The sequence below is a fragment of the Copadichromis virginalis genome, linkage group LG5, assembly GCF_057382275.1.
Source record: "Copadichromis virginalis isolate Kocher_CV1m ecotype Utaka linkage group LG5, C_Virginalis_male_GT1.1, whole genome shotgun sequence".
Taxonomy (NCBI): domain Eukaryota; kingdom Metazoa; phylum Chordata; class Actinopteri; order Cichliformes; family Cichlidae; genus Copadichromis; species Copadichromis virginalis.
The window spans coordinates 37,979,733-37,993,077 of record NC_140622.1 but is presented as its reverse complement, the minus strand read 5'-3'; the positions used below and the strand labels follow the sequence as shown (position 1 = coordinate 37,993,077).

At 40.9% G+C, this 13,345-nt stretch overlaps 1 protein-coding gene across 1 annotated transcript in view; it reads right to left on the bottom strand.

Moving 5' to 3' along the window:
- kif5ab (kinesin family member 5A, b) overlaps nt 1-13,345 on the bottom strand; it is a 69,781-nt gene that overhangs the window by 38,258 nt on the left and 18,178 nt on the right. The window contains exons 2-9 of the mRNA XM_085457685.1: nt 9,883-9,970; nt 6,523-6,596; nt 6,081-6,185; nt 5,635-5,683; nt 3,101-3,156; nt 2,470-2,557; nt 2,163-2,287; nt 745-849 (exon numbers count right to left, since the gene is read on the bottom strand). Of these exons, the coding sequence (XP_085313811.1) occupies nt 745-849; nt 2,163-2,287; nt 2,470-2,557; nt 3,101-3,156; nt 5,635-5,683; nt 6,081-6,185; nt 6,523-6,596; nt 9,883-9,970 (690 nt within the window). The remainder of the gene's footprint in view (nt 1-744; nt 850-2,162; nt 2,288-2,469; nt 2,558-3,100; nt 3,157-5,634; nt 5,684-6,080; nt 6,186-6,522; nt 6,597-9,882; nt 9,971-13,345) is intronic.

The window sequence follows — 13,345 nt, the reverse complement described above, 5'->3', positions numbered from 1 at the left end:
ACTGATGTTTCTTCATTAGTGACAGTTTTCTTGCGTCCACATTTTGGCAAATCCAACACTGAACCAGTTTCACGAAACTTAGCAAGCAGTTTGCTAACTGCGGCATGGGAGATGGGTGGTCTCGTAGGGTGTCTTGCATTGAAATCTGCTGCAATGACCCGGTTACTGCGTTCACCAGATATCAACACAATTTCGATCTGCTCCTCACGTGTTAACCTCTTCGACATGTCAATGGCTGTGAACAAAGGCAAACTTGTAAATAACTCATGAAAGAATAAAGTTACGTTGAAACCAAGCACACCATTGTTTTTCTTGTGACATTACCAATAAGTTTGATGTGTCACATGGCCCTCTTCCTATTGAAAAAACAAAAGTTGTATCCAAGATGGCCGACTTCTAAATGGCCACCATGGTCACCACCCATCTTGAGGAGTTTGCCCCCTCACATATACTAATGTGCCACAAACAGGACTTTAATATCACCAACCATTCCCATGTTATTACGGTGTATCCATATAAATGGCCCACCCTGTAGAGCTATCTTCAGATACACACAGCAGATTTATTGTAGTGTGTAATTTGGCCTTGACTAGCTACTAAACTAATTACCTAATTTGTGAAATTTAGGTTGTTTTAATCTAATACTTTCAGCTAATTCACTGCAGCCTGAACCCAGGTTTGGGGGAAAAAATGTTTAAACAACATGAAGCTAATGATAGACCTCGGAACAAATCTCCACCGTACCGTTCCTTCAGCCAGCGCTGAGATGACGTTCCCCAGGGCCGACAGAGACTTGTTGATGTTCTTAGCCTCATCCAGCACCGCTCCCTCGGCGCCTGTTTTACTGACCTGACACACATACACCCGCAGACAGGAGGAATTAGTCCGTAAAGAACATTATCAGCAGGGAAATTATGTTTATTTTCCTGGTGGCACTGACACTGTGGTGTAATTTAGCAGTGAGAGGGTTCACTCTGTGCATTTTCAGTTAATTTGTTTCAGTGAATTGTTGCAATAATTGACATTTTGCATGGCAAAAATGTCAAATGGCAGCATGCAGCTCCACAAACTGTAGAAAATCAAATTTGCAATAATAAAAAAAAATCAAATATGAGTAAATTTGTTTAAATGTAACTGTTATTTTAAAGAAATACACAGAAATAATTATTAGAAATCTGTCTTGCAATAAAACTGCAATAAAAAGCACTTCCACAGCATCAGAATGAAGAATTTGTGCATGCACAGCTAATTGCTAACAGACAGGAACACTGACAAGCCCAGACGATTTCCACACTTTGAAAGGAAAGGCACACGTTATTCTGTCATAATCGCCATGGGATGCAATTATTTACGGCAGAATAATGAGGAGCTTAATTACAGAGGAGAGCAAGTCGTCCTATCAAAGCCTTCTGTGGACCATACGCCAGGCTCCTGTTCAGCCCAGTCAATAACGTTTTGTACCAAAGCCTAAAAAGCTGCTGGAGTAGAACCTTTTACTTATTGAGCCCCAGGGAGGACCAAGACAACTTACAGATGCACTATCAGCACTTATCAGCTACAAACCACAGACATCAACATCTATCCAGACTCTACTGCAATCTAACGCTCTAAGTTTTCTACCAATACTATCAACACAAGGAGCCAAGGGCCAGGTTTAGCGGTGCCTCTAATGTATTTTCTATTTGCTTTCCAGCGTTTGAACTATGTCCCAGTGATAGATTGTTTTATAGATGGTGTGATGGGGCTGAGCTGACTCAGATTTCACCTAGAAGACCTTTAAAAGTGGAATGAATTTGTTGTTCTTTGGTTCCCATCAGTTTGATGTTTATCTTGTCTGAAAGCTCCATTTAGCACTTGTTATTTTTCAGAATAAACAGTAACCCTGATAATGCATCTGCGACAGACTGAAACAACCCTACAGATTAGGAATCAGCTCTCGGCCTCTGAATTTTTTTATAAAGTGGAATTTTTAAAAATCAGAGCAATCCAAAGCAATAAAGATTCAGGTTTAGTTGCTTTAATGCATTGTTTATCTGCTTCTTTGATGTCTGAAAACACCATTTCAAAGCCCCCAGTGTTTCAAACCCCTGTCAACAGCAAACGTCTGGAGTTTATATCCCTCCTTTTAATGTTTTTGAAAGAAAAATCCCCATTCTTCCTACCTTCTCACTGCCAGCTAGGTCAACCAGATATAACTTCCCACTCAGCTTCTGCTCAGTCTCCACGTTTTCTTGTTTGATGTTAATGAGGAAGATGCTGTGACTGCGGGAACTATGCTCATTCATGTCTAAAGAACAAACAAAAGTTCACTCAATTTAGTTCAAGTTCAAGTCTTCACTTCATACCTCGCCATGCATTTCTCCCCTTTGCACATTAATCTTGAAACTTTAAAGGGGGAAAAAAAGTCTGACATAAAGTGTCTGACGGAGTGAGTGTCACAACATCAGGAAGATCAACAGTGTGACTCACTGGTGACAGCAACGTGACGGTTGGCCTTCCCCTCATCTATCACATCCATCACCTCCTCGGGACTTGTGACAAAGCGCTCAGTGCAGCCCTTAGTGAAGCAGGAAATCAAATATACGTTCAGTAATATGCACAAATATTAGCTAAACATACAACAGATCATCATGAGTGCAGAGCCAGAATTAATAATTGTGGTTTCTTTAACTTGGACTAAGACAGCTTAGATGAGAACATCGATAACACTCTCAATCATGTCAGGAAACAGTAGAAAGAGTCAGTGTTGTTCCTCTGTACCTACATAAAAATTCTATTTGTCTGTTTTTCCCTCTTTTTTTGAGGGTTTGCCATGTTGACAGCCTCCAGGTTTTGAGCGAGATCAACCAGAGTGCAGTCATTTCCACAAACACAGTAAAGTTAGGTGTGATGATGCATTATAGAGCCCTAGGTGTGCAGATAACTTTATTTTCTTATCATTTTATTAAGCCAGAACTGAGAAAACTAGCAAGCTACTGGCTGTCAGTCTCAGACATGTCAATCTTCTCACGCTGATCTATTCTTATACTCATAAACAACAAAAACAGCATCTTTATAATAGAGAAAAATGCAAACTGAATCGCGTCTGTAGGTGACTCACCTTCACATAAGGAACTCTGTGTTTGTCTTCGTGCACTGACAGATTCGTCTTTGTCACTGTGTTAGGAGAAAAAAATGGAAGATGTCATTTTTTTTATTACCTAGAGGATTGAGCGTGTGTGTTCATGAGTGTAAATGTTTGCCCATGTGTGTGTTTGTGCAAATAAGCATCTGCATGGAAGTGTTCTTCCTTTCAGCACAACTATAATGAGACCTGACTATGTTCCCTTCATATTTGTGAGTCAGCCTCTATCCACTGTGTGCAGCGTGAAAAAATACTCGAGGGCCTGGCTATGAATATTTTCAAAAGAACTGAAGCCTTATTTTTTGTATAAAGTCAAAGTGAGAGGTTAAGCACATGCCTCTGATAGTGTCAATGAACAAAATACCAATTTTTGGCAAGGGCACTTACTGGCCCAAATTCCTGCATTAGTCACTGCACATTTGAAAGTCTTATCATGTCGGTAATTAAATTTCACCAGATTGTGGAGGCCGTTTTCTCCCTTGAGACTGTTAGTGTGTGCTTGTGTGGTTTCATCCTACAGCCATTTCCCCCCATAGGTTGTTATTCTCCTGCCTCCATTCATCTGGCTTGTTGTTGACTCTTTTTGTTCAGAGCCTAAATGTTCCACAGGCACTGTGGACTCCCCTGCATACAGATGGAGGCTTTCACCACTGTCTCTGGCTCCATTAAAGATGTAATCACACCCCTCTATCCTGGCCTCTCCATCATTTTACACGGGTTGTATATGGGTGATAAGACTATGAGCCGAAATGCTGAGTTGACTCTGGGTGTATACAGAAAATAGAACAAAGCGAAGATATAAAGGAAGCCAGTGAGGTTGTTTACTTTTTCAATTTAACTTCACAGATCAGTTTAATTTTACGCTTTTTTAAATTAAAAGGCCATGAAAAGCGAGGAGGGGAGGGCGTGATAATAAATGTTCCTTTCACAAGAGCGGAATAATTTAAAAGCACACTTCTTTTTCTCGATAGCTTCACAGCTTATATTTATAAAAGTGTCAACTCAAACAGCACCAACGTGTGTTTGTGTGAGAATCCATCAGCGTCTTCATGTTCTCCACAGAATCCAAGTTTTTAGTGCGCCCCAGGGCAGCTGTGGCTACAATGTAGCTTGCTATCGCCAGTGTGTGAATGTGTGTGTGAATGGGTGAATGACTGAATGTAGTGTAAAGCGCTTTGGGGTCCTATGGACTGGAAAAGCGCTATACAAATGCAGGCCATTTGCCATTGCCATTTAGTGTTTGCAGCATTAGTACTGCAAAGTCCATCTTATGTTGTAGCATTATCAGCTGGTTTTGAAACCTAAGACTGTAAGTGTAAACCTCAACATTTTTATGTAGTTAAAACATCAGGAGAAATCACGGGTACAACTCTCCTCACTCCCCAAGACATTTTTAATACGGTCCACTGTTCAGCTAACAGGATTTTAGCTGACCTCTGTTAGGAGATCTAGGGTCACTTTGTGCTATAAGCACTCAGTGGACCCTCACTCAGTTAAACTGAGTAATGAAAAACTCAAGTACTCTGAAAAAAAAAACACAGAAAACACATCACAAACCGAAAGAAGTCCAGTTGCCTTCTTTTTTTAGCTTCTCAAAAATGTCCCTTATTAATTCACTCAAAAAAGATAATAAAAATGATAATACAGGCAGAAAAGTCACAGAATATTTTCTGTTTTTCTTTCTTTTTTTACTGTGTAGGACAGAGAGAAGTTGGGAGCCTTTGAGGTAACTCTTTTATTATTATTTTTCTACTGGTATTTATTATAATTACATCTGTATTTACTAAACATGTGCCCATTAAGGGTTTTTGTTGTAATATTTTCTTTTTGTCTGTTTCCGTGATGCAGTAGTTGCCTGTCCCAGGATGATTTTCTCCTATGGGAGACAACAACCGAATAATATCTTAAACATAAATATAAAGTGATTAGCCATAAGATTAAAAACCCTGGCACAGATTATCTCCTTGATAATTTAGGACACCTTGGTTCCTGAGATTCACTTTATTATTGCTTTGATAAATACCACCCAACTAATCGTTGTCTCACACCAATTTACCACCACCACATTTCCACAGCTTACAACAAGAACTGCTTAGAAATGGCTGGAGGAACATAATAAAGAGCCCATGGTATTGACCAGCTCCCAAGCTCCCCAAATCCCAATCCGATCAAGCAGCTGCAGGATGCATTGGAATAAGTCCCAACCACTGAGGTCGACCAGCCCAGAGGGCCTGAAAGTTCTTCTGCTTGTATCCCAGTGCCACACGCTGCAGGACACCCTCAGAGGTCACATATCCATCTCATTCAGAAAGAGGCAAGTAAATTTAATGCTGTGGCTCATCGCTATAGATGTGCCTGTCAGTTTGCATAGGGTTCAAACACTTTAAGTAATAAGGTCTTAAAATGTCAACGGTTAAACATGATTCATCTGTGTGTGAGCAGACAGCTTTTAAATCTGTGTTGTGACACAGAAAACTACGAAGCATTAACAAAATTGAGCCGGGACCTACCATCCAGCAGGTCCCGGATTTTATCCATGTAGATCTCAAAGTAGGAGACCTGCAGCAAAGACAAAAAACATTTGATAGCAAATATTTTACCAGGGACACAGAAAGAGAATTCAATGCAGATAAATGAGGAGGATGATAGGTGCTCACTGTGCAAATACAAAATGCTGCAATAATCTGCTGTGGCTCTGATGAGGTATTATCCTCTATTATAAGACCGTGATGTAAAAGGGAAAATGCTGTGGGATGATCATGGTTTATTTATCATGATTTATTGATGCTTGGCTGATTCCACTCAACCCATCCATGTGAGGATTACATCAGAGCTTCAAGTTGTATTTCTACTGAATATATTCCATCTAACAGCAAACGTAAAAAAAAAGAAAGAAAGAAGAAGAAGGTGGTAAAAATGCAAACTTGAACACACAAACGTCAGAATCCACACCAACCTTTATGTGGAATTCAAGATTCTCATCCATGGCAAATATATGTTCAAAAATGTCCTCAGCAATCCGCGGTATTATCCCCATTCCCTGGTGATCATGAAGGTTCCCCTAAAGGAGGATTGAAATGAGACAGAGACATGTAAGTGAAGAGCAGGATAAATGCAGAGCCTGGGATGAATAAAGTCGATAGAACAGTAAAAGAAAGGAGAGCAGCGAGGCTTTTGACTTGAAAGCGAACAGGGTTGTTTCCCACAGAGAGTTGTAAAGAAGGTTAGTTTCCACATGAGGCTGAGAAAGAAAGATAGAGAATGATGGCCATGACGGAGGCAGACATAAAGTCAGGACAGGCAGAGGAGGAGACGGTGTTTAAAAAGGAGGAAAATGTGCGTGCTCGCACGTGCCACATTGCGAGGGCTACCTTTTGAATTTTTTAGCAGCACTGTACCTCCATGGTGTGTGTCTTTCCTGAGGAAGTCTGCCCATAGGCAAAGATAGTCCCATTGTATCCTCCCAGTACATCTGAAGCGAGGAAGAAGAAACAAAAGCACGTTAGAGAAGGACGCAAGGGGGGAAAAGAAAATAGGTAAAGAGTGTGAAAATAAAGAATGGCAGGAGAGAACAGGTGCAAAAATATAAACAGATATAAATTTCTATCCTGAGTCACATATGTGGAAACCAAAAAATGATAGCAGCCTGTTATGCCTGGCTTACCCTTCAAATCCTCAGTGCCAAAGTAATCTACTGGTGGTTGGAAGTGTATACTGTTGTACACAAAGAAAGGGAGCTGTATTGTGAGGACCCTCTCCACCCCAGGTCCATTCACCCTGCCCGCTACCACGGTTTGTTCATTGTCAGCAACATCGGGAACACCTGGGCCCAGTGTGCCAGTGCCCTATAAAAGCCGTGGAGCTCAGCTTTTGTGCCCCTCCCCCCATCCCCTAAGTCACTCATCTGCGTTTTTGGGTCACCGCTTCTTATATTAAAAATTCTTAAAAGAGCACCTGCAAACAGCTGCATGGCCATTTGCAGATGAATGATCTATCTGAAAAGGTTCAATTAGGTTTCAGAATTCATCAACAGCACTAGTTACTAGTTACAATGTCACACTGTCAGAGGCACTTCCTACGACCGCTGACAGCGGACTCATCTCTGTGTCCTGTTAGACCTCAGTGCACTTGATACTGTTGAACATTTTAATACAGAGACTATAACAAACTGTTGATCTTGAAGAAAATAAAGTGCAGGGGTTTGAATCTCATCAATCGATTCTAATTTGTTCACGTAAATGAGGCCTTTTCTTCCCTTACAAAAGTTTATCATGGAGTTCCCTTAGGCAAAAAAACTGCATATATTTTCAGTGCTATGCAGATAATATCCATCTTTATTTATCTAATGAATCCAGATGACACAAACCAATTACATGTCTGAAAGACATAAAGGCCTAATTAATTCAAATTCTTAATTGGCGTCACTATGTGCATCACCTTTATGCTCACATGACCACACGACTGGTTTGTGACATATAGTTTAGTATTTTTACTTCGTTTTTCATGTGGACATTAGTGTCTGTGTGCCAGGCTTTACACTGCTCTAAACACTGTTTTAAACTGTTAGGTTTTCTATTCTCAGTTCTACATGATGTCAGAGAGGGAGACTCTGTAATATGGTCATCTCAGATACAAAGATCTGGCTGTCAGGAGTTGATATGAAGCGAGTCATCCTAAAAGGCTTTTTTCAGATGGTGGATGAACGGAGAAGAGTCACCAAGACCCTTTGTAAAATAAAAAAGGATTATTTTTGAGCGATGAATTATGAAAAGCTACTCTAATAGAGTCCAGAAATGAAAATATGAATGTGGAAAGAAACATGGTAGGTCCCCTTTAATAGTAAGATTATCACACTGAATTTGCTAAAATCTAAATAAACCTGCCAACTCTGTGCACCTCAAGGTGTCAGTCAAAGAGGTTGTGTGATTGCATACCAGTTAAACTAATTATACCCTTATCAACAGGCCCTCTTACCAATTATAAGAGGGCCTGTTGTTTCAGCCGTGAAAAAAGTCGGATTGATTTGAATTCAACCTTGAAGCAGAGTTGCCTAAAAGAGCCAGTTTGCCCTCCAGCATTCAGCAAGCAGAAACTCTGTAAGCTTTGGCGGCGCTTTGTGCTCTGGGCTTCTCACTGCTTCACCCACATTTGTTAAATCTGTGCACAAGGTTTCTACAGTGTGAGTAGCAGTGAATGAAAAAATAAAATGATAAAATTGTTTGTGAACGTGTTTTATCGCGACAGAAATTAAACGGCATACAAAAACAACCAGACAGGAAGTTCCCAGAGAAATACAAATATGTTTGACCTTTGCAAAGGTAGATTGATCTGAGCCTCATAAGCCTGTTGGCTCTGTGGGGTACGTGGTATTTAAGCTTGGTTAGGTGCCGAATGACCTCTGTGGCTACACACAATAAACAACAACTTCCTGCAGCATTAATGTCACCAGGAGGCAGTCAGCGAAATACAGATCAAATACAGATATATTTCCCTTTTTCTTAGTGGAAGCCATAGCAGAACGCCTCCACTCCAGCTGAGGTTATAAAGAAATACACCCTTGGATGTTATAGTGCTGACAGAGGCCAATAAACCTCTGCGATAAAAGTCAAACATGGATAAAGAAAAACATATCATCCCAGAAGTCCAGCAGCCACTGGTCAGCTGACCACAGACACATCACAAAGGCTCTCAGCTGTAACCATGCAGAACCCTCTTTCTCTCCTGTTTTCATGTGTTGCTGCCTCTTCTCATTCATGTCTTCCTTTGTTTCCACGCTGACCATAGTGAGAACAACGCAGAAGTGTGGCACAAAAAAAAAGCAAACACTAAAGAATGTGTTATTGAAAGGAAATGAAGGCAGCGGGACACTAGATTGCTAAACTACAGAGACCTTCACAAAGGGAAACACAGAAGAGAAGAGTCAGCACGAGTCTGAGACAAAGACACTGAAAAGGGCAAAGAACCCGACGGCACAAGTGTGAAGAAAAAAACAACGAAAAGGGCAAAAAAAAACACTGTAAGATGAGAAAACTGAGAAAGTGTAAATATGGATATGGTTTCCAAACCTCTTTGCTCTCACCAAGCTTGCCCCCTCTGTTACCTTTTCCCCCTGACGCATTTCAAATCTAACTTCTTATCGCATGCCTTCCTTTCGTTAACTGCCTGCCTTGAATTTTTTTTCAACCTCGCAGTGAAAGCAATCCTGCCTTTTTATTTCTTTTTTTCTCAGCCTGCATGGTAATCTCACCTACAAGTAATCTTGCATGCCAAATCAATCTTTTTCATGCCCCATCTAGAACTAGTTCAATGGAGTTCCACACTCACTTTGAAGGTGGGAGAAAAATGAGCCCCTAACAGGGAAAAAAGAGGCAGACAGACATAAAGAGATGCAGACAGAAGGAAGGGAAAGAGAAAAAGATTCAAAAGTTGAAGGTAATGGTTTTGTTTGAACTATATGCCCCTTGGATATGCCGGTCCTTCTGCGCAATGATAAGCATGCATGTCATTAATCAGCGCATTGTGATGCTCCTACATGCAGGCCGTGTGACTACATCATGTCATGGAAATAGTTTTTTCTTGCATCTTGTAAGGGAGGTGCTAATGGATGCACCAGTGAATTGTCAGTGTGAAGTGACACCACCAACATGGATATCACGATTATGGTAATTCAAGGTGCTCTGTCGTTTTTTCCCTCAGCTGTTGTGTCACTCATACGTCATGGAGACAAAAAACCCCACAGAACCATGTATGTGACTCACCTTTGACTATCTGCTTGGCACAGGTGCTGTAGACCTGCTCCTGTGTGCTGTTAGTTGGGAAGACTCGGTCAAACACATACGCCTTCCCCTGTGGAGGCCAACACAAACACAGTCAGCTATGACAAAGACAGTTTAGAGCGCGCTTTAGATCATACTCAGCACCTCATCCTCCTCTGTGATGTGCTGTAAAATGCATCTTGGGAACTTTGCGAAGCAGAGCGCACGTGACGGAGACACATCATGTTTTTCACTAAAACATTTATGTAAACCCATATTGCCACTATAAAGCAGTGCCACATCAATATTTCCTATACGCAGAGTGAACATGGTTTATGGATGCTCTGTCCATCTGTGTGTAGGCTGAAATAGCAGGGTGTATATCACATTAAGAGGCCCATCTGTCTCTTTTTGATTAGTGCAATATGCATCCTGAGTATATTTGATGGAGGCAGTGGTTGTTTCGAATGAGTGCACCGCAGCGTAGAGTAGAGCTTTGAGCAAAAGGTTGTTTGACCCAGAGAGACAGAGAGACAGAAAGAGAGAAGAAATGGAGTGGAGGCGTAGAGAAGACGAGTGGCAGTGTAGAAAAAGTGAAAGACAGCAGATGACCTGAAATCAGCATTTGAGAAAAGGAGAATTAAAAAAAAATGCATAAAGACTGCAAGGAAGAAGAGCCTGTTTCTCTGACTGAACCATCAGTGGGGCTAAATAAGTCAACATGGTGACCAGCCTGCGACTACCCATAGACGGGAAGACATGAGCTAATTCAACGCACATGTCTGGACTGAAAGTGAAGACATTCAGTGTTCAGCTAAATGGATTGATTCATCTTCCCAGTGCAGGACATTTAGTAACACACACCACTTGAAGTGGTCAATAAGATCGGGGTTTATTCTACTTTGAGCAAGCGCTGATGTAAATCCAGTGACTGGGAGCTGTCTTGCCTCCTTCAAAAAGCATGCCTGACTGCTAACAGACCCACTTGTGCTTCTGTGCGTGGTGCATATACTATATATGTATACAAGATTCACAGCAGCTGATTGCCTCGAGGACCTTCTCTACCACCCACAAATACGGCATACCTTCACTGTAAGGAGAAGACACGTACCAAGGATGTGGCAATAAAGCTGAAAAACACAAGCAGAAACTTGCAGGTTATTGTTTCGTTTGTTTGTTTCGATTGATCGTGTAAATTATTGCTTTTCTTTCCAACTCCTTAGATCACCATGACCTGGATGGCTGCAAACCTGCATATCATGTAAATGTGTTTTAGTGGTAGACGATCTATAAAGAATGTATGTCTGCCCTTTGCATAAATTGCATATGACCTGTGAGGATGATCTAAACTATGATTATTGCTGTATCAGAAAAACCCCGGTGATCCATACTATCCGTACTATCAGCAACTGTGAATAAAATACAACAATAATTTCGCCAAAATTTTACAGATGGGCCCCATTGTTCCTGAAGGTTCCAAATGGGACAGCAAGATAAACTCGAAACCCCACAGCGCTCCAGTTTACAGTGGCTTGAGTAATAAGTTCTGTCAAAGATGCATGGCTCACTGACTCACAATTTATGGTTTTTCTTTTTGGGCTTTTGAGCACATTTATTATTTGGTTTTAAAGTTCCATTAAGATGAAATTTTATTTATTTGTCATATCTATTTATGTATTCTGCTTTGGCCGGTGGAAAGAAAAGAGAAAAAAATAAAGCAAAAAGGAATTTATGTCATTTTTAATGATCGCTAAAGAATTAAAGGGAAGTGATGATGAATAATGAAATGTTAGATTAAACTGCACCACCACAGAAGAAAAAATGCTTGAAGCTTGTTAACTTAATTAAGTAGTCTATAAGACATATAAGTTATGATATTTTGCTTACAATGAAATATTCTTTTGATTAAGGAAGCTGGAAAAAAGTGGATGTTTCTAAGGTAGCTGGAGCTAATGTAGATGATGCTGTGTGGTTTTTACCTCTGCTCTGATTCTCTCCCACTTACTTTTTTAAAAAGACATTTAAAGACAGAATCTGAATCTTTGCCTTGACAAACAACTAGACAGTGCAGTAGTTTTGCATTTCAGTTTTATTTACACGGTTTAGCACAATCACTACCAGGCCTGTGCTCATGGGGTTTGGTCAGGCACAAAAAATAACATGGATTTGCAACCCTGTGGGTCCAGTGCCCATGGGGACAGGCAAAGGAAGGGGCCTGGACCTGTGGACCCTCAGGATTGCAGACTCATTTTTGAGATGCGGAATGTCACCTCTTCAACGAGGACCTGAGCTAGCGCAGGATGGGACTAGATATCATTGTGTGCACCGGTGCACACAGTGATATCTAGCTTTTCTCCAGGATTCTGGAGAAAAGCAGGTCTCTCCTTTTCAAGACTGGCCCATGCTGGTGTGGGGACACTTACAAGCCCCCGGCTGTGCATCATCATTGTGGCGTTTTTCCATTTTCTTGGAAAGGAACTGCATAGTGATCTAAAGCAGAGTGTTGGTTCATTATTGGACTTCTATGCTAGGCATGGGCTGGCCTTTACAAACACCATGTTTGCATATAAGGTGGCTCTTACGTGTATTTGCTTAGGTCGAAAAACAGTGATTTACTTTTTTGTCTTGGACACTCAGATGAAGAAAGGAGTGGAGGTATTAAGTGACCACCACCTAGTTGTAAGTTGGACCAGATGGTGAAGAGAAGGCTCACGGACAGCAAAGCCAAACAAAAAGTGAACATCTGGCAGAAGCCTGTGAACGAAAGGTCTTAAACTCCCATGTCCAGCATTATTTCTTTTGCATCCTGGGAGAGGCTGGGGACAAATGAGTCATGGTCAAGACCCACACTGCTTGCAGGAGCTGTGGTTATAAGGTCATCGGGACGTCTGGAATACTCTCCTTAGCCTTCTGCTGCTGCGGATGGGTGGCTGGATGGATGGATGGATGGGTTTATCACAATGAAAATGTGTAGGGTGTTTTTTTTATACAACAGCTTGTGATCCTTTTCAGTGTTGCTATGGTGTGACATGAAGCTGGCACTGCGGCGTGCATTAAAATAATCCACTTCAATAAAAAGAAAATTATAAATAAATCAAAAAATAAACACCATAAGCAAAAACCCTTAGGCCAATCTAGTATATTGACACAATTTATAGAGGTTATATAAAACGTATTATTTCAACCTGCCAAGAGATTGAACTCTGTTCAATCTATATATTTTTTTAAAGTTGTCGCACTAGAGGAGAAAAAAATACAATTTGTGCCACTCCCCAACAACGGTCAGTGAAAATCACGCTGAATTACTGCAGAGTAACAATAACAGAGTGTTTCAGCAATGACCTCCCACTTTACACTTTTATCTTTTATTAGTGACAGACTGCAGGAACACTTTGGCAAAATACAAGCTTCAATTTTTTATTTCTATTCTACTTCTCAATAAGCTGAGCTGTTGTGCTGTAATCAC